Source organism: Ochotona princeps, chromosome 8, assembly GCF_030435755.1.
Source record: "Ochotona princeps isolate mOchPri1 chromosome 8, mOchPri1.hap1, whole genome shotgun sequence".
Lineage (NCBI taxonomy): Eukaryota > Metazoa > Chordata > Mammalia > Lagomorpha > Ochotonidae > Ochotona > Ochotona princeps.
The window spans coordinates 7,916,243-7,935,874 of record NC_080839.1 but is presented as its reverse complement, the minus strand read 5'-3'; the positions used below and the strand labels follow the sequence as shown (position 1 = coordinate 7,935,874).

Sequence of the window (19,632 nt, the reverse complement as noted above, 5' to 3'; positions counted from 1 at the left end):
TTATTAGCAAGTGCAGCATGGGTGTGAGTCCTGGAGTCCACAAAGGTCCACAGCTGGTGTGCAGTACCAGAGTGAGCCTGGCTCATTTCTCTCCAGACCCCCAGGAGTTGGATGGGGCCTGTCCACATTAAGGCCAGTTCCTCTCTCATCTCCCCAGACTCATGTGCCAATCTCATTTGGAAGCACCCTCACAGAACGATCAAAATAAACTTTTCTAGATTTCTAGGTATTCCTTATTGCATTCAAGTTAATGCCACTGAATTAACTCATCACAGGATCCTTTGTAGGAAATAGTCCAAAACCATTCCTGGAATGCTGGTGGATAGAACTATGGGATGACTAGAGTGATGTGGAAGACAGCTGTGAGAGCACTGATCTATAATCAGTTTCTTTAACCGCACTGAAAGTTTTGTGATACTGTGGAACATGTTAACGTTGTGATAGGCCAAAAGAAAACCAAAGAAACAAGCAGAAAGGCAATTAATAACTCCTTGAAAAACTAAAAGTAAAGATACTCATTCATGAATATGGATTTCATTTACAAAGAACTCATTCATGATTGGGCTGGGCTGGGAACGTGATATTTAAAACGGTGGAAATTGTGTGTGTGGACAAAACTGAATTCTTGAAAAATTTTTTATACCTTTAGAGTTAGAGATGTGGAAAGGCTTCTTTTTGACATATTACTATCCTTGTTGACTTTTTACAATACCTACTTCTTTGATTAAACAAATTAAAATGGAAAATGAGCAGTGTACCCATAAGAGCATTTAAAAATTAAAGTAGTCAAGCTTTTCCACTGAGCTGGAGGAAATGGTCATCCTTTGTGCAGCTGGAAATAAACAAGCAAATGGAGTCTGCTTTTCACCATTTAGGTAATTAGTAGGTAGTAAGGGAGTGAGCACTTGCACTTTGAGTGACCAATATTGTGTGCCAAGGTCCTGTGATTTCCTGAGCAGCTCGGGCAGGTTGGAGTGGAAGGCAGAAGAGGTGAGATAGGAAGTAGGTGTACGGAGGTGTGTGGGTCTGAGCTCTGCCTTGCCCTTGAGAGGGAGGAAAGCAGCAGGGGACAGTGCTGAGTGAGAACATTAGTGTGTGGAACATCAGCTCTGATTCTGGTTCAACCCTGAAGCTTTCATCTTTTACCTCGGCTTTTCCATTGTGCCTGTGCCAGTGTGCCCCATGCATGTTTTTGTTTTTTCCCCCTCTGGAATACAGATTTGAAGCGTGAGGCTGGTTTGGGTTGGATGCTGACTATACCTGGACTGCCTGTTTGACAGCCAGGGTCACAGCGATTCCTTGGAGACTTCAGTGTGTCAACATCCAGGACTGTAACTTTGTTCTCTTGTTTTCCTTGTTCTGCCCTTTTCCAGATGAGTCCTTCCAGGGAATAGGTGAGGAATCAGCAGAGAAAGGGACAGGGTTTCTTTTCAGTGAAACCTTTCAGTAACCTATGTCTATAAAAAAGAAATGGCAATAAGCGTATGTGTTAGCATTTTTCAAATGTATTCATGGGCATGTGGTGATGTTTAGAGCAAAGCAGTACCTGCAGAAGGTTTTTGATCATAGGTCTAATCAGCAAAAAAAGAACCACATACATCTGACAGAGATATGTCTACTTATAAATGGTTGTACTGGTTTCATACTTTATAAAGTATAAAATAGCAGTTGTCAAAGGATGAGTATAAAATGAGTGTTAGTATTTTTCCTTGCTTGTAGTCCGGTGAAATCATGGTCTCATTTAGAGACCACTCATTTAGAGAAACATGGGTCATTTTACATCTTCTCTTCGCATCTTCTTCTGTTGAGTTCCACATCTCACTGCATCACTGGGGTGGTGGTGGCAAGGCAGGGAAGAACCCACTTGTTTGGACGAGAGCTGGTTCGCTAATGTTCACTGAAACATTTTGTTTTCCTTCCTACGTTAGACTTCAGCTGTGACTCTGCAAGGTATGTGCATTGCACCAGTCCATGCAGTGAGAGTTTCTAGCTAAAATTCCACCTGGCACACACCTCTTGTGTGGATGATTCAGGGAAGTGAGACTCGCAGGGAAAGACACTGTGCCAGAGGAGTACAGAAGAGCGCAGAGAGGAGTACAGAGTACAAAGAAGGCTCCACGGTGGACGCTGATGCTTCCCAGAGACCTGCTGTTAGCGTCTTAGCTACTTTATGTAACTGTTGGTTAAAATATTTTGTTTATTTTAAAACCCATGAGACTTTCTCTTCTGTTCACATTCATGAAGTTGGCTTGGAACCTGAATTTTGTGAAGTTAGTGGATGTTTTAAGGGTGCACGTTTCTTCTTCCGTATGACTGAGGTTGGAGGAAAGTGTGCCCCTGTTGCAGTGACTGGCTCCTTGCCGTCCTTTGCTGTGATTGAGATTTTTTTCCGCCCTTTTTAAATTATCCCACCTGGGTGCTTGTTTCTTCTTTAGGATCCTACCAATGGTTAATCCAACTGATTCTCCATCAGTGCTGAATGGCTTTGCCGAGGGCTCTTCATTAGACCTTCCAGCTCTGTCCTTAGTAGCATAGCTGGGGTGACAGGAAGCAGCCTTTATGCTCTGCATTTTCAAGGGAAGTGCTCATGTGTTTTAAGCTTGAAAACTGGGAATGAGGAGCTACTCTTTGCATTTCAAATTTATAATACATCTGTGTCATTGCTTTGTGTTTTACTCACAGAAAAGTTCAGAACATCCCAAGAGCCTACTTAGAAAACTGAACAAGAGCAGCTAATAGGTTTAAATAAGTTGCACCTAGAACAAATAACCTTTATTTTTCTCAATTGGCCAATTAAAATGAGTCTTATTATCAGAGTTAGAAAAAATGTGTTCTTAGCTGTATACAATTGTTACTGCATTCTATGCTTGTGAAAACTTGTCTATACTTTTTACTCCATTGTAGGAAAATTTAAAAATGTAAAACAGAAGGTCTTAGCTCAGTTTGCTTTGAGTGAGAAACCTCAGGAATATTCATTGGAAGTGATTGTCAAATTCCAGACATCAGATCCCTATGTTAGGTTGTTCAGAAGGTCTTGGGACACAATAATTTTGTTTATTTTCTGTAATTCCTTTGAAAAGAAATGTTGGTTTTGGATACTTGTGGATGTGGCCTCCATGTTCAGAAACCACCTGCTTTTTGCCGGTTCAGGGAGAGGGCAGTGCAGACTGGGTCCCGGCTAGAAGGGATCCATACCAGGCAGGTGTCCCTCACTCTTGGACTCTGGCACAAGGGAGTCTCTTATTTATTCTCCCTAGATTTGCTCTTCCCCCCTCCCTGTTACTCATTTTCTTTGTCCTTATTTGAAAGGCAGAGACACAGGAGAGGAATTTTTAGTCTACTGGGCCATTCCTCATATAATGCCTGCAACACTTGAGACTGGGCAGGCTGAACTCCAGAACTTGGAATCCAGTCAAGGTCTCCCAGTTCTATAGCAGCAACCCAAGCACCTGAACCAACGACTTTCTGCCTGCTTAGCATGCACATTGACAAAAAGCTGATGTCAAAAGCAGAGCCACAACTGGAGCGCAGGCCTTCCAGTATAGGGTGTGGCATTGCAAGTAGCTTAACTGCCAAACAAAACATCTCTCCGTAGAGTTGGTTTTGAGTGTTCCAGGGTCTAATTCTTTTTCCTAAGAATTAAAAGCAATGTGCAAAGATATTAGATGTGGAGCATCCTCCACTGGCTTCCCAGCTGTGTTAGCAGGGAGCTGGACTGCAGGTGCAGCAGTAAGGGCATGAATTGACTGCCATGTGGGATTCTGGTGTTGCAGAGGCTTTGCTTGCTTTCCAACTGCAGCATGTGGCCATTTTATTTTAAAATAACTTTAGTGAAATAGGATTAGAAACTCAGTTCCTCACTCATACAGCTGTATTTCAGGTGCTCAGTAGCAGCGTGTGACTAGTGACTAAAATATTAAGCAGTACAGAGACCATTTTGCTCATCCCAGAGAGTTCTGTTAAACAACACTGATCTGCAATCTATTGTCCATATCCTCAAGAAGAATTGCTTCATTTTATGCTTAGCGAAGCTTTTGAGGCTAAACAGTGCAGTGTTCAGTGTTAACAGAATTACACAGAACAGTCTGGATTTGGAAAGATGGGCAGAACGATTCAGTCATGCATTTTAACACGTGCGATGTGATACAGGGTAATGTTTGATGGAGAAAATGGGCTTTAGAGGAAGGGGCTTCGTCCACCTGGGGCTGTGCTGCCTGTGTGGCAGTGGTCAAGTCATCAAGCTCTGCGGAACCCATTTCTCACCTAGAGATGAAATACCTTTTAAATTTTTATATTCGTGGTAATAGTGTTATTCTCATTGATGTCAGTCCCATTTTTCCTGATGTGCACTTCCCTTGTTTTTCATCTTTGTCTCCCCTTTTTATTGCTCTATTTCTACTACTGTATTATTATTTTTTAAAGATTTATTTATTTTATTACAAAGTCAGATATACAGAGAGGAGGAGAGACAGAGAGGAAGATCTTCCGTCCGATGATTCACTTCCCAAGTGAGCTGCAACGGCCGGTGCTGCGCCGATCTGAAGCCAGGAGCCAGGAACCTCTTCCAGGTCTCCCACGTGGGTGCAGTGTCCCAATGCATTGGGCCGTCCTCGACTGCTTTCCCAGGCCACAAGAAGGCAGGGAGCTGGATGGGAAGTGGAGCCGCCGGGATTAGAACCGACACCCATATGGGATCTCGGCGCATTCAAGGAGAGGACTTTAGCCGCTAGGCTACGCCGCCGGGCCCCTACTGTATTATTTTTTTAGTCTTCCTTTTCTGACCTGAAGATAAATAGCTGTTAATGACACAAGAGTAGAGTTCACTGTTCCCCAGGTGTGGTGGTGCAGTGTGGGTAGTGGGGAATAACCAAAATGAAACCAACGCCTAGAAGTGACAAACACAGCATCTTGCTCGACATTTGTGAGGAAGGTTTTTGATGCGGTTAGGTGCCAGTGTGGAGGTAATTGATAGATAGAAATGGGGCCCCTGAATGTTTTCTCATTTCCACCCACATATAATCAGTCAGCAAACCAAGCAGGAGCCCTAAAGAATGACTGGCAACTGTCCGCTTTTACTTATATAGCAACAAAGGCGAGAGCGAGAAGCTAGAAGGCAGCAAGAACGTGAGCAACGCAGGAGAGAACAAGAGGAAAAGAGGCGTCTGGAGGAACTGGAGAGAAGACGCAAAGAGGAGGAAGAGAGGAGACGAGCAGAGGAAGAGAAGAGGAGAGTTGAAAGAGAACAGGTTAGTTCACAAAGGATATTGCAAATGTAATCATTAAATTTGTGACTGGGCCTGGGAAGCACGTGAATAAACTCAGTCTTGTTTTGAAGGCTCTTGAAACCAGCGTAGCAATGCCCAGATAGTGAATTCTGTATATATCTTGTTAGGCTCCATGTAATTGCTATGAATTTCAGGTAGCTGAAGGATGAGTAACTTCCCTTTGATTGAAATATGAAAACATTGTAATTTCTAAGGACAAGTGTTTAATATAATCCAATGCTTCAGTGAGTATCCTAGTACCTATCTGTGTATAATTTATCATCCAGCCTAAAAGCAGCTCAGGTTTCCGTGATATTTATGGCGTTTTAAAATATCAGAGAAAGTTTACCCAGTCTTTCATGTGTTACTAGCTTTAAATGAAGGAAAACATGATTTGATCACCAGTTTGAGTATTTGAATTTATGTCTAAAATGCTTAGGAGCCTTGGTGTTAGATTCCAGGTGTGACTCAGCTGCTGTCCTTGATACTGATCCTGTGCCTTGGGTCTGCAGAGACCTGTGCCTGCTGTATTTAGCCCGAGTGCCTAGGAGCGGCAGGGGTGGTCCTCTGTCACCTTCTGACATACTGACCAACTAACTGTGTGTGCATGTATACTTAACATTCTAATTTTGTGTTTACCTGAGGGCTGCATAGAAGAGGTAAAACTGCAAGATTTTAAGATTTAAATTACATAAAAATAATTCTCACAACTTAATTGTAAGAAAGGGTATGTTGGTGTGGCAGTCATTTTAGATCTGGTGAGTAGCAAGCATTCTGTTCCTTTGACTTAGAAAGAAATTCTCTGATCAGTTTGACTGCCTTCTTTGTTACGGTGAGTGACATTAAGCGTGTGTTCCTGTGCATGAGTGTGGCGTTCCTTTGTCCGTGGGCTGTATGTCAGGACTTTGGGGGTTTGGATAGGATGTGATGTTTCTGGCTGTCCCTGTGGATTGAAGGCAGAAAACAAATCAGTGTAATTTGTTTATCGAGTTAAGATTTAATTATGTTTTGTTTAAAGAAAAAATTATCTGGGAGTCAGGCTCTTCGCAGCTGTAGTTGTGTGGGCCCCTCACATTTCTGGGGTAGTATGGTTGTTGGGATGGGGAGGGACTGGCTTAGGTGAGTGGGACTGGGAGCCTGCTTGGGACCCAGGTATCTGGGCCATTGTGCTTATGAGTAAACTTTCACAAGATTGGCTTTTTCGGAGAGAGGACTCAGTTACTTGGTAAAATTTTTTTTCCTTTTCCTTTCCTTTTCTTCCCTTCTTCCTCTTGCTTCCCTCCCTCCCTCTCTGCCTCCCTCCCTCTCTCCCTTCCTTCCTTTCTATCTTTTTCTTTCCTTCTTGTTCTGTTTTGCTTTTTCCTTTATATTATTTGATGGAGTCAGAGATTGATTGATCTTGTCAACCCCAAGTTATGGTCAGCAGTAGACGCTGTAAAAATCAATCTGAATTTCAGCACACAGTTTGTCTGCCCTCCTCTGTCCTTTATGAAGCAGGTAGCTAGCTTTTCCCCTCTTGTTGAAAAAGGGAAGGACACTTATGACCAAAATGTTTCTTGCTTTTCAAAATTATTTCATAGGTACTTCTCATGTAATCTCCCATGCGATTTGGAAGAGCTCTTTGTTTTTCATGTCTCAGAAACGAGGCCTAAGGAAATGGAAGGCTTGGAGTCGGCTAGCACTGGGGTCACGGAGCCGGGGGAATGGAAGGCGAGGGCCTCTGTCCGTTGTAACGTGCACATGCCTCCAGTCCCCTTTACCAACAGCACATTTTGGGCGTGTTTATTTGCTCTTACTCAGTGTGTAGGTTGGTGGTACTCTTCTCCCTGAAGGGAATAGAATCCCCCACCCACCTGAGGCCCCTGAAGAGCCCAAGATTGTGTCTTTGCCTGGGAGAGCGCTGAGTCTACCGCCTTCTGGAGGCAGTGCTGGGTACCTTGTGGATCACCCACAATAGCACAGATCATGTTTGTTTTATTCTAATGTTTAATAAGTGTTGGTGTTAGGTTTCAGAAAGGTGGTGACCTGTGCTGTTGTTCATAAGCAGACACTAATCAATCCAGTGGTGTCGTCCTCTGAAGTTGTATGTTTGTGTGAGTCAGCTGTGTTTCAACAGGCCTGCTTTCACATAGCTTTATGTTTATCACTCGAGTACATATCCTCATTTCTGACTCCTTGGCTCTTACTGACCAATTTGAAATACTTTGAAAAATCCTTGACAAGAGGTTGTTTTTGAGAATTGTCACCACAGATGGGAGCCAGTGCTTCTTGGTGCTCTGGTCTTGTGGTTCTGATGCTTTCCTTTTGGATAACTTGATTGCTGGGTAATTTCTGTGTGACAGGAGTATATCAGGCGACAGCTAGAAGAGGAGCAGCGGCACTTGGAAATCCTTCAGCAGCAGCTGCTCCAGGAGCAGGCCATGTTACTGGTAACTCCCCGCCTCTGTCCTGTCCTGTAGTGGTAGGGCCCACCTGTCCGTCCCCTGAGTCAGCGAGTGAGGTGATGACCAAGCCATTCTGGTTTTGCTGTGAGCCACCAGCAGACATACTCTGATTACATTGCTTGATACTTTCATTTATATACTTGTTGTTAATGAGTTAAGCGTTCTTGTTTGGTAGACAAGTTTCTGACAGAACCTAGCATTGAGTTAAAAAAGAAAAAAACAAGGGTTCTGAGGATTTTAGGTTCACAGCACAGACCTTGGGATTTTTATCTAAGACATTTACCACTGAAACTGACATTTCATTGAATTCTGTCTCAACTCTGTGCAGTTACATTATGGTAGCAACAGCTGTCAGATTTTTTCCACAGGTAACATACCGTTTAAAATACCAGCCCCTTTGCTTTGCCGTGAAACAAGGGGTGGTGGTGGGGGTTGGATTTGGAAACCAATGCAGAGAAGAGGTGAGCTCTACAGTGTCCCGTAGATTTAGTGTTCTCCTCTCCCTCTCCAAGGAGTGCCGATGGCGGGAGATGGAGGAGCACCGGCAGGCAGAGAGGCTCCAGAGGCAGTTGCAACAAGAACAAGCCTATCTCCTGTCTCTACAGCACGACCACAGGAGGCCGCACCCGCAGCTCCCGCAGCAGCAGCAGCAGCCACCACCCCCGCAGCAGGAAAGGAGCAAGCCCGTGTACCATGCTCCTGAGCCCAAGCCCCACTACGAACCTGCTGACCGAGCGCGAGAGGTACCTTCTCCCCTTCGCTGCCCAGGGCTGTGTGCCAGGACGATCACTGTCTGGAGAGCGGTCTATTAACTCTTCAGAAGTGTGTGAAATAAATGCTGGGGTGGCCAGAGAGGTCAGCTGCTACTGACTCCACTTCTCTGTTCTCTAGCCAAGAAATCGAGGCTCAGAGAAGTGGAGGCACTTGTCCAAGCTCTCTTGTCTGTGTGGCGTGTGCCTCCTGCACAGGAGCCCGCAGTGCCTCCGCTAACATCTCAGGATGGTGGTGTAGAAGGATAGTTCCAAAAGCTAGTAGGATTCTCTGACTCCACAGAGCTGCTGGATGCTGGCCTCTAGGTGGCATCCTCCGGTTGCAGGAAGACTGGTTCCAATCCGATCGATAGAATGGGATGTGTTTTGAACTCCTCATGATAGTCGTTATTATCTGTTGATTGTGACAGACTGATTTTTTCCTCTCCTTTGTTGTCATATATATAGAGTTCTGGCCAAGGAGATCTTACCAACTGCCTCACTCGGCTTTTATCATTCTAAGTATTTTCTGTGTCCTAAATCAAATCCTAGCCTGCTTTATCTGTGTGCCCACCTCTCCTCTCTTTTCTTGTAGTGGAAGAAAACAGAAAGCTTATCTTGGATTCCTTTGGCAACTCTGCTTTTCCCCTACTAACCTCGAGTCATGTCTTCTAATTCTCTGATGCAGGTGGAAGATAGATTTAGGAAAACTAACCACAGCTCCCCTGAAGCCCAGTCTAAGCAGACAGGCAGAGTGTTGGAGCCACCAGTGCCTTCCCGCTCAGAGTCTTTTTCCAATGGCAACTCCGAGTCTGTGCATCCCGCCCTGCAGAGACCCACGGAGCCACAGGTAGCAACAGCGAGCCGTGCCGCACGGGGAGACCATGTGGTGGCCCAGCCAGCCGTGGGCCTGCTCACAACAGCCACAGGGTAGCTAATCTTTACGTTTAAAAGCAGAACAGCTTAGCAGGGGTGGCTGTAGATTGAGGAGGACACAAAGTCGCTCTGATAGTGGAAACATTTTTAAAAAATCATTAACAATGTCATGGATCAATAATTTCTTCTAGCTTTTTGCCTTCTCTACCACGTTTGTTTCCTAAACTTTTGTAGTATTAGTGCTTGCAGAGCATAGTATAAGCACATAGACGGAGAAACATTTTTACCCATGCATTTTAAACGTAAACGTACTACCTTGTGCCTCCTGGCTTGTCTTCAGTTCTGTGAGTGACCTCAGGGAGCCAGTGATGCCACAATAAGCCGATAAGCCGTGGTGGCATAGAAACATTGGATTTTCCCTGTGCATATTTTTCTGAGAAACAATTTTAATTGAATTTTCAAATATTAAAAACAAGAAGAAACAACCCATTTAAATGCCTTGCTTTAAGTGTGCATTTCCCTGAAGTATGGGTCAGGGCAAAGGTCATGACCTGTCTTTGGGGCTGCAGTAGCAGTCTGCCTTTCTAGTGTCTGGCTGTGTGCTTAGTGATTACAAGAGATCCCACTGCATTGTCTGGAAGGAAGAGCAGATACCAAGGGGCCTGAGTCAGCGATCTTAGAAAACCTTAACCTAGACTCCTGTCCTCTTCCTAAAAATAACCAACATTAGACATTTTCTGCTTTGGCTGCTATGTATAATCCAGAAGGTTGAGTTTATTTCGCGCTAATGTTCACATGTGTAGGGGGAAACCTCATGTTCCTGTGCCAGAAGGAGTTTCAAGAAGCAAGTTCAAATGAAAAATTGAATATACTTAGAACAGATAATGTGTTTGACAGTGGAACTCTGGTTAAAAGAGTTTTCTTTAAAAAAGAAAGAAACAAAGAAGTAGAACTGGAGCTGAGGGGATATGTGGGCCGCCACAGGATGGGGCTTCTGGGTCCCCGGGCACCTGTTTCCCCTACAGCCGGGCCGCTCGGGAGGGGAAGAGTGAGGAAAGGAAAGCAGGAAGAAACGTGGGGAAGGGGGAGATACTGAAGAGCAGTGGCGTAGCTCGACATTGCTTGCTCTCTAGCGGCTACTGTCTCTGAGAAGCTGTGTGTGAAAAGCAAGGACAGAAACTTCTGTTCTGAAGGTTAAACTTAGCACAACCGGAAACATTTTTGTTTGGCTGCGAGCAGTGAATAAAGTCCAGCAGTTCCTTGTGGACTGATTTTTATATTTATCTTTAATTAATGTGGGACCTGGAAAAACCAGAAGCTGCTTTTGGTTGAAACAGTCTTTTGGAAAGACTGCATGTAAATCTTTTAAAAACAAAGAGAAAAAGTCATTCTAATTGAAGGTAATACTGTCTACCTAAATACATTAAACATAAGTATATAATTATACAAGGACAGTAAATCTAAACTGTAAATCAAGAATCATATCCCTAGAATTAACACTGCGTCTTTAGTAAGTGAAGATGGGATAAATTTGTGATTTTGAATTTTCAGTTTTTGCTGCATGGGTTGATGTAATGTAGCTAGAATTAGATAAATTACAATTGAACTATTTTAAAATAGTAAAATATTAATAAAATGGACTAATGAAGACTATTGCAGGGATTATTTCTCAATTTAAAAGTAACCAGATAAACTCAGTTGAGAAATTAAAAAAACTGTCTTATTACTTGAATTATCGAATAGCCCGATAGCCGTGAACTTGAAAAATCTGTTGGACAGAGTACTTTTGTAGAAATTACATTTTATTTTTCGTAACAGGTATGACGGTGTATAGAGTTATCTGGTTGTGGCTTTTGTAAGAATTGGCAGAAATAAGAAAAATCATTGTATTTAACAAATTGGCTGTTTCTGGATTGTACTGTTACAGTCAGTCACTTGTGCTGTTCTGTCCTGCCAGTGGAGCAGGGGTGGCTAGGGGCACCTGCCTCTGGGCCATGACCTTGGTCTTGGGACGACCTCAGCTTCTCTCCCCCCCCCCCCCCCACTTCTCTGCTGCCATGTGCTGTGTGTGCAGCACACCATCCCCCTTTGCAGCAAGTCTGTACAGCTCTCTGTAAAAACTCTTCACACTTACTGCTATTTGTAATGTTTGTCTAGGTTTTGGAAATTTTCTGTGTAAATGTACATTTGTTCTTTCTTTATACTGCGTACTCTGATCACTCCTTTACCGAGAATGTAACTGTTTTACTGATTGCTTTACCCAGTGCTGTGCTGCCCCAGCACCCCCCTCGCCTTACCAGGTCCCAGTTTGGGTTTGGTATTGACCAGAAAGCCAGTGTTAATGCAGAACGCATTGAATGTGTTGTGTTTTGTTTTCTTGTAAGGTACAGTGGTCCCACCTGGCATCTCTCAAGAACAATGTTTCCCCTGTCTCGCGATCCCATTCCTTCAGTGACCCTTCTCCTCCCAAATTTGCACACCATCATCTTCGTTCTCAGGACCCATGTCCACCTTCCCGCAGTGAGGGGCTCAGTCAGAGCTCTGACTCTAAGGCGGAGGTCCCTGACCCCAGCCCAAAGGCTTGGCCTAGATCAGACAGTGACGAGGTGCCTCCAAGGGTAAGGAGCAGAGAGACAGATGGGTGCTGCTTGTGCCTGTCTGTTATTTTAATTACGGGTATGGTGACTGCACCGGAGTGAAAGGGGCAATGAAATTTCAAAGGAACTTTTTTTTCAGTGGGGAGAAGGTGCCACAGTCGGGCAGTGTTTTGCCAGTTAGCTATTTATGACTGTTGTTAATGCTATACCTAAGCAGAAGGTAGCAGAATGATTTGAGAGTATGTCTATGAAGAAAATGTTTCTAGAACAAAAAGGACTGTGATTCATTTTAGTGATTTTAATTGAAGTCTGTAACAGATGCTGTATGTTTTTCAAAATATCAGTTTCAAAAAGTTCTTTCAAGGATAAAAGTAAACGTTAAAAATCTTTAAGAAAATGATTCTTTTCAAATGAAGTTTTTTGGTTTTCATAATAAGTTAACGGACAGATTTTTTTAAAAGGGCACATTTTAGCTTATTTTTTTCTCCACTTGGAATTTGCTTCCTCTGAATATTTTCTTGCTTCCTGCCAGTCTTTGCTTCCTGCTGATGTATTTGTAGATCATTGTTTGGCTTCTTTGAGCTTATTTTCTTGATTCTTACATTATCTCAGCAAAAATCCTTTGTGTCTCTCCTGCCGCCCAGCCTCAGTGCAGGCATGCTGTCAGTGTCGCAGGGCGTGGAGAGCCTCCTTGGATGCCTTTTTCTCCCTAGTATTATCAGTGGAGGTCCAGGGGCAGGGCTGGGGGAGGTGGGTTGGTGGTCAGAAGTCCAGTCTGCATAAAGAGCATTGCTGTAAATACATGTTTTGCTAGAGGGATCTTTTCTCCCCTCTTGTTTCCAGTAATTTAATCACTGTACTTTCTACCAAAAGGTTCCTGTGAGAACAACATCTCGCTCACCTGTTCTGTCCCGTCGGGACTCCCCGCTGCAGGGAAGTGGACAGCAAAACAGCCAAGCAGGACAGAGAAACTCCACAAGGTGAGCAGAGAGTGTGGGTGAGGAACACACTTGCCGTCTCCAGCATTGTGGTTTCACAAAAGCGCTTCCAGACTGACGGTTCTGCAGTGAAGAGATACATCAGATATCAATGAAAAACTGCCATAAAATCCCCAACCTGAACACCACAAAATTAATCTGTTGTAAATAGTTTTGACATCAGATGTGTATTGTGGCAGCTTCAAATTGAAGGCTTCCTATCTCTGTAAGAATAAGTGTTGAGAACAGCAGAAAAGTTGTAATTTGAGCATGCTTTTTACTGGAAGAATGTCATAGGGGCTCTGGAATGGTAAAGTACTAGAAATGTGTCCCTCAGGACTGCTGATGGTTTCCGACCGTATGGGCCTGGTTCATTAGGTAGTATCATTTTAGGTTCTGTAGCTGAGAGCAGGGAGAAATCAAGGGAGGTAGCTGTTAGCCACCTGAGGCTTCTTAGGTTGATAAAAACGGAATAAAATTAAAAGTTCATTTCTTTATGCTACATCCACCACGTTTGTAGTGTTCTGTAGCCACATGTAGCTATAGCTTTGACATTGATTGGACACTTCAGAACATTTTCATCATTATAGAAACTTCTACTACGGGTGAGATTCTGAAAAAAAATAACCCTATTACATATTTCATGATTTGATAATCATTGAACTTTTTTTTTTTTACACATTTTTCCTTTTCTTCCTGTGTCTGAGGGAGGGAAGATGCACAGGGAGAAACCACGGCAGCCTCTCAACCTCCTCAGCACCTGGGGATGTGAAACAGCCACCCCATGTCATCCCAGGGTCCCCATTGTGGAGCATTTTCTGAGGGTTCTGCTCATGTGGTTTCAGTAGTTTTGAGATGCCGTTGATATCGCCACTCCAAAGACGAGGTAGCTTTTCCAAGGTCCATTGGCTGACATAGTTCCCCTCAGAGTCTCCATTCATGCAGAAATTTGCTATCAAGCTTCCCTGGGGTAGTTGATAGGTTTTTTCTGCTCTCCCTGCTCTGCAAACCAATGGGTGCTGCAGCCAAACCCAGCCCTGTCCACGACTTGCTTGGCCCTCATGTACACCAGGGGGAGCTGCAGCCCAGTCAAAGCAACCCCTAGTAATCTCCCCTGGCCTGGCCCCCTAGCCCTGGTCCCTGTGCCATCTGCCCCACATCCCTTGAGATCTCGTATGCATCATTGGGCATTGAAGCCTAACTGTTCCCGACGGAATCCACCCTCCAGCCGACATTCATGCCAGCAGGTGCCACTACCTGTCCAGCCAGGCCTGCCCCTAGTCCTGGTTCTCCTGCTCACCAGTGGGAGTTGCAGTCCAATAGAGAAGTAGAAGTGCCACCATTGAGCTTTTAAAGATAGTTTTCTGCACACGGAGCCTAGGTCATGCAGATGGTGGTACACATGCTGCAAAGGGCCCTTCGTCTTACTGACCAGGTTGGATGGTGTGGTCACCTGTGAGTGAGTCCGTCATCCATTCTTCCCCAGAAAGCATGCTGTGAGCCCATTCTTGGCAGAAATCTTTCCCAGCTCTCATATTCTGTAATGTTGCCAGCACAGCTCCAAGGAGTGTCTGTGTCCGTGTGTGAGAGCAGTAGTGGATAAGTGACCTCAGCCTAGGAACAGAAGAGAATTTTGCATGTAATGATCTATTTTGGTTTCTTTTTTGGTAATGTAAAGAACTGAAGTTTGTAACTGTGACCAAAATTGTGATAGTTCTAAACTCAGTGATTGTATTTTGTCAGTCCTAATGGAGATTTTTTAGGCTTGCTTTTCATAGGCTGTCATTGAGGGATTTGGTTCTTTAGATGGAGAGAAAAGAATGTTGAATAATGTCATTGTAGCTTGGTGAATTTGGTTTTCATTACTGTTTACAGGCTGCTTTTCTCGTCCCTGAATTTCGTTTTAAATGCATGCATACACATTGTACACACATCACCTACTTCTAACGTGGTGCTCCATCTTGGAATAACGCATCAGCTCTCTCCTCTTTCTCTTTAAACAGTAGTATTGAGCCCAGACTCCTCTGGGAGAGAGTGGAGAAGCTGGTGCCCAGGCCTGGCAGTGGAAGCTCCTCAGGGTCCAGCAACTCAGGTTCCCAGCCTGGGTCTCACCCTGGGTCGCAGAGTGGTTCCGGAGAACGCTTCCGAGTCAGATGTAGGTGGCCTCTGCTCATTTCCCTAAACACCTTGGGTGGGGGGGTCAGTGTATGGGAAGTGCTTTTAATCTATCATTTGCATGCAGCTACATGCCACGAAAGACCTATCATTTGCATGCAGCTACATGCCACGAAACAGTGTTTTAGTGTAGTTTGATAATTTCACTGAGAGTTGCCATAATTTAAAATTTAATTTAGCTCATGAAGACCTAAGCTTTGAGAGATTTATATATTCCTAGCGCTTGGTGCTATTAACCAACTTATCCAAGGCAATGAGCTAAATATCTAAACCGGGATTTGAACCCATTTCCCAGGGCTCCAGAACTTATATTGCCTTTTGGTTATTTCTGCTTACTCATAATGACAGTGAAAAGTCCCTCTTTGTTTTTGACATAATATCAGGGCACTCACTAATTATCACATGTTGAGGGTGAACAGGTAGAAATTTTTTTTGTTTAAGATCTATTTGTTTGCAAAGCAGAGTGACAGAGAGGGGGTAGATATTTTATCTGCTAGTTCATTCCCAAATGGCTGCGGTGGCTGAGAGTAGCCAGGATGAAGCCAGGAGCTTGTAGATGCTCTGTGGATGCAGGAGTCTCAGCTCTCGGGCCATCCTCTGCTGGGCCTCCCAACTGGCGCATCTGTGGGATTCCATCCCGGATTCCATCCCTGTAGACAGCACCAGCCCCAGGTAGAAATTTTAAATAAGGCATCTGAAAGATTGCCACAGTGCTCCTAGATCATGCTCCCCTGGGGTGAACTCCTGCTATGAGTGGGTAGAGGTGAGGAAGAGGAAGGACAGAAGGCTGGACGCTCTAGGAAATGTTTGTTCCATACAACTCTAGGAAATGTTTGTTCCGTACATCTTCCTCTCTTGTCTTTGACCTTCACAGCATCATCCAAGTCGGAAGGATCGCCATCTCAGCGCCTTGAAAATGTAGCAAAAAAGCCTGAAGATAAAAAAGAAGTGTTCAGACCTCTCAAGCCTGCTGTAAGGATGGCGCAAACTCGGCTTCACTTATTTCAAACTAAAGTGCTGAGAGGACAGGAGTTGTTTCTGGTGGGCCCTTCAGATTGGACGAATCGCTGGAATAACCTCACCCCCACTCACAGTTGTACCCCTCCCTCCGGCTTCATTGGCTACGTCAAGACCTCAACAGGATAAGGCATTCTCGTGTCCAATCATGGCTTTGGTGGATAGTCAGCCTTGCAAAGAAGCAGTGGGCAGGGCACAGTGCTTTACTTAATGATGTGGAAGAGATGCTTTCACAAGTCCAGTAGAAAAAAGCCTTTTTATCTCTTTGCTTGGTTTTAACCATTATTTTTGATGATTTGAGCATTTGCATTACTCACTTTAGAGTAAATTTTTTTCTTCCTGGACTTACCAGCTGTCTAATGCTGCCTCGAGGTACCTGGGGCTGGTTGAGACTTCCATACCTGTTCTCTGCTCCTGCTGTGTTAACTCAGCACGCAGCTGCGTGTACACCTTGCAAGTTTAAACCTTGTTTGCCAGAGTTTTGATTTCTTGCTGCAACTGATTCTATGCTTCTCCCCCGCCCCCTTTCTGCTGTGCTTTCTCCTGCTGTGTATTCCTCGACGGTGGCTTCTGCGCCTCTGGGACTTCCCTGTCCTGAATGAAGGGCGAAGTGGTGAGTCTTGTGTCTGCACAGTGCAAGCTCGTAGTCCTCTTAGCTGCTCCCTTTCAGCTTCGCATGCGGGGAGTTCATTATTTTTTCCTTGCTCAACTTACCTTTTTCTGTTTCAGATTTTTTTAAAGCAAACCTTTACCTTAGCTTTCTTAACACATAAAATTTTCTGTTTGTATTTATTAGTCATTTAAAAAGCTGTAGCTGCAAAGCAGCCAGATACCTGGTCACTATTATTTTAGTGTTCAAAGCCAAAAAAAAAAAAAACAAAAACAGTAACAACAACAACAAAAACCCCTGCTGACTGTTGAAAACTAAATTGGAGCTGCTAAGAATAAAAGAAAAATAACAATATAGTCTGGTTTTTCAAAATTCTTACTATTTTTAAATGACATTCTCAAATAGATGACATGTGAATTTCTAATATGAAAATGTATAGGGCCCAGTGCGGTAGCCTAGCAGCTAAAGTCCCCATCTTGCCTGCTCAGGGATCCTATATGGATGCTAGTTCTAATCCTGGCAGTCCTGCTTCCCATCCAGCTGCCTGTTTGTGGCCTGGGAAAGCAGTCAAGGACGGCCCAAAGCCTTGGGAACACGCGTGGGAGACCCTCAAGAGGCTCCTGGCTCCTGGCTCCTGGCTTCAGATTGGCTCAGCTCCAGCCATTGTGGCCACTTGGGAAGTGAATCAGCCAATGGAACATCTTCCTCTCTGTCTCTCCTCTGTATATCTAGCTTTCCAAGAGAAATTTTTAAAAAGCATCAAAAAGAGAGTCCTGATAATATTCTTAAATTTTATTTCTAAGATTTATTTATTTACTCGAAAAGCATTTCCTAAATCCCCGAAACAGCCAAAGCCAGGAAGCTGGAGCTCCATCCAGATCTGACATGCGTGAGGCAGGAGCCCAAGCGTTTGGGCGGTCACCTGCTGCTTTCTGCCTGTATTGGCAAGAATCTGGGTTGAAAGTCCTTAGCCTAGGATTCCAGCAGGGGATGCAGCTGTTCAAGTGGTGGCTCACCCCTCTGTGCCACAGTACCTACATGCATCTTAACTTAGGAAAGGGAAATGAATCGCTTCTTGTATAAATGTCACAGTGGATTTCTTTTTCTGATATTCCGGGGGGAATTGTGTATTAGCTGAAAGGTGAGGCAGCCCTACCACACCACCTCACAGCCCGCAGAGGGTCACAGCTTACATTCTGGGATCAAAGGTCAAAAACTTCTTCCAGACGCTCACAGGTGATTAACAATCAGTAAAGCATGGTGTGAGTAATGCAGTGGTACTCAGCTTTGTAGGATTGGACCTTTTAATAACAGAGGGAAAAAATCAAGCCTTAAAAATACTTTAAATCAGGCCTGTGAACTGGAAATTTGTTTTCTGATTAGTTGCCTTAAAGGAAGACTTTGTTATTTAGATGCCTTTTTTTTAACAGAAACACCAAGGTTTTGACTATTCTTCAGTTGATGGAAAATTTTACATTGAAAATTTTTAAATATTTTTAGGTACTTACCCCAATTTTTTGTATTGCTGGGGCATTCAGATTTCAATCACTATCTTAGACTGTTGTTGCTCTTTTCTCTTTTTTTTTCTACTTTTCTGTCTTGTCTTTTTGTTTTCTTCCTTTTCTTTACCCCTTCACCTTCCCTCCCCTCCCCCATTTCTGTTGAAAGCTACAAGGGCTTGCCTGCCTAGGTAACTGGGAAATGCTGTAATTGGCCATTTTGTGAAAGTGACCTTATGGTTTATTGGTGTTCTCATTGCTTCCTGCTTTCTTCCCTCTGTCCCCCGTGCATTAGGATTTGACAGCACTGGCCAAAGAACTTCGAGCCGTGGAAGATGTGCGGCCCCCTCACAAAGTGACTGACTATTCCTCTTCCAGTGAAGAGTCAGGGACAACTGATGAGGAGGATGATGACGTGGAGCAGGAAGGGGCCGACGAGTCCACCTCGGGACCGGAGGACACCAGAGCGGCGTCAGTCCCTGCGTAGCTTGGCGAGGAGGAGGGTGTCCCCCCAGGCCTGCTCTCTAACATGCCACGTGGCCCCAGGATAAGGGTGTCCCCTCTGAGTCTGCTCTCTAACCTGCTGCCTGGGCCCAGGATAAGGGTGTCCCCTGTCCGGCCCCCTCCCAAGCCTGCTCTCTAACACGGCATGTGGCCGCAATCTGTGGGTGTCCCCTTTAAGCCTGCTGTCTAACCTGTGTGGCTCCAGGATAAGGGTGTCCCTCCCCCCAGCCTGTTCTCTAGCATGAAGCATGGCCCCAAGATGAGGGCGTCCCCTCTGAGTCTGCTCTCTAACCTGCAGCAGTGGCCCCGGGGTAAGGGTGTCCCACCCCCCACCCCCAGCCTGCTCTCTAACCTGCTGTGTGGCCCCAGGGTAAGGGTGTCCCCTCTGAGTCTGCTCTCTAACCTGCTGTGTGGCCCCAGGGTAAGGGTGTCCCCTCTGAGTCTGCTCTCTAACCTGCAGCGTGGCCCCAGGGTAAGGGTGTCCCCTCTGAGTCTGCTCTCTAACCTGCTGTGTGGCCCCAGGGTAAGGGTGTCCCCTCTGAGTCTGCTCTCTAACCTGCTGTGCGGCCCCAGGGTAAGGGTGTCCCCTCTGAGTCTGCTCTCTAACCTGCAGCAGTGGCCCCAGGGTAAGGGTGTCCCCTCTGAGTCTGCTCTCTAACCTGCTGTGTGGCCCCAGGGTAAGGGTGTCCCCTCTGAGTCTGCTCTCTAACCTGCTGTGTGGCCCCAGGGTAAGGGTATCCCCTCTGAGTCTGCTCTCTAACCTGCAGCGTGGCCCTGGGGGCGATAGCGACATCACAGACTGGTAGCCGACAGCTTTTGTGTTTTTCTCCTCTGCATCTGTGCCAGTGCTGGTGTCTTCCCTGTCACTCCAATGTGCACTTAATTTCTTCCTCTTAATTTGAGGAAGTGGTAAAAGAGAA

At 44.9% G+C, this 19,632-nt stretch overlaps 1 protein-coding gene across 24 annotated transcripts in view; it reads left to right on the top strand.

The window, feature by feature from the left end:
- The window catches only part of MAP4K4 (mitogen-activated protein kinase kinase kinase kinase 4), a 155,594-nt gene that overhangs the window by 120,312 nt on the left and 15,650 nt on the right, over window positions 1-19,632 (top strand). For 3 of the 24 annotated variants that reach the window (XM_058667481.1, XM_058667486.1, XM_058667501.1), the window contains 9 exons: window positions 5,085-5,246; window positions 7,607-7,693; window positions 8,221-8,451; window positions 9,146-9,307; window positions 11,718-11,951; window positions 12,804-12,910; window positions 14,911-15,062; window positions 15,957-16,054; window positions 18,504-18,679. In XM_058667481.1, the coding sequence (XP_058523464.1) occupies window positions 5,085-5,246; window positions 7,607-7,693; window positions 8,221-8,451; window positions 9,146-9,307; window positions 11,718-11,951; window positions 12,804-12,910; window positions 14,911-15,062; window positions 15,957-16,054; window positions 18,504-18,679 (1,409 nt within the window). The remainder of the gene's footprint in view (window positions 1-5,084; window positions 5,247-7,606; window positions 7,694-8,220; window positions 8,452-9,145; window positions 9,308-11,717; window positions 11,952-12,803; window positions 12,911-14,910; window positions 15,063-15,956; window positions 16,055-18,503; window positions 18,680-19,632) is intronic. The other 21 variants (XM_058667490.1, XM_058667484.1, XM_058667504.1 and 18 more) reach the window with 11 other exon arrangements.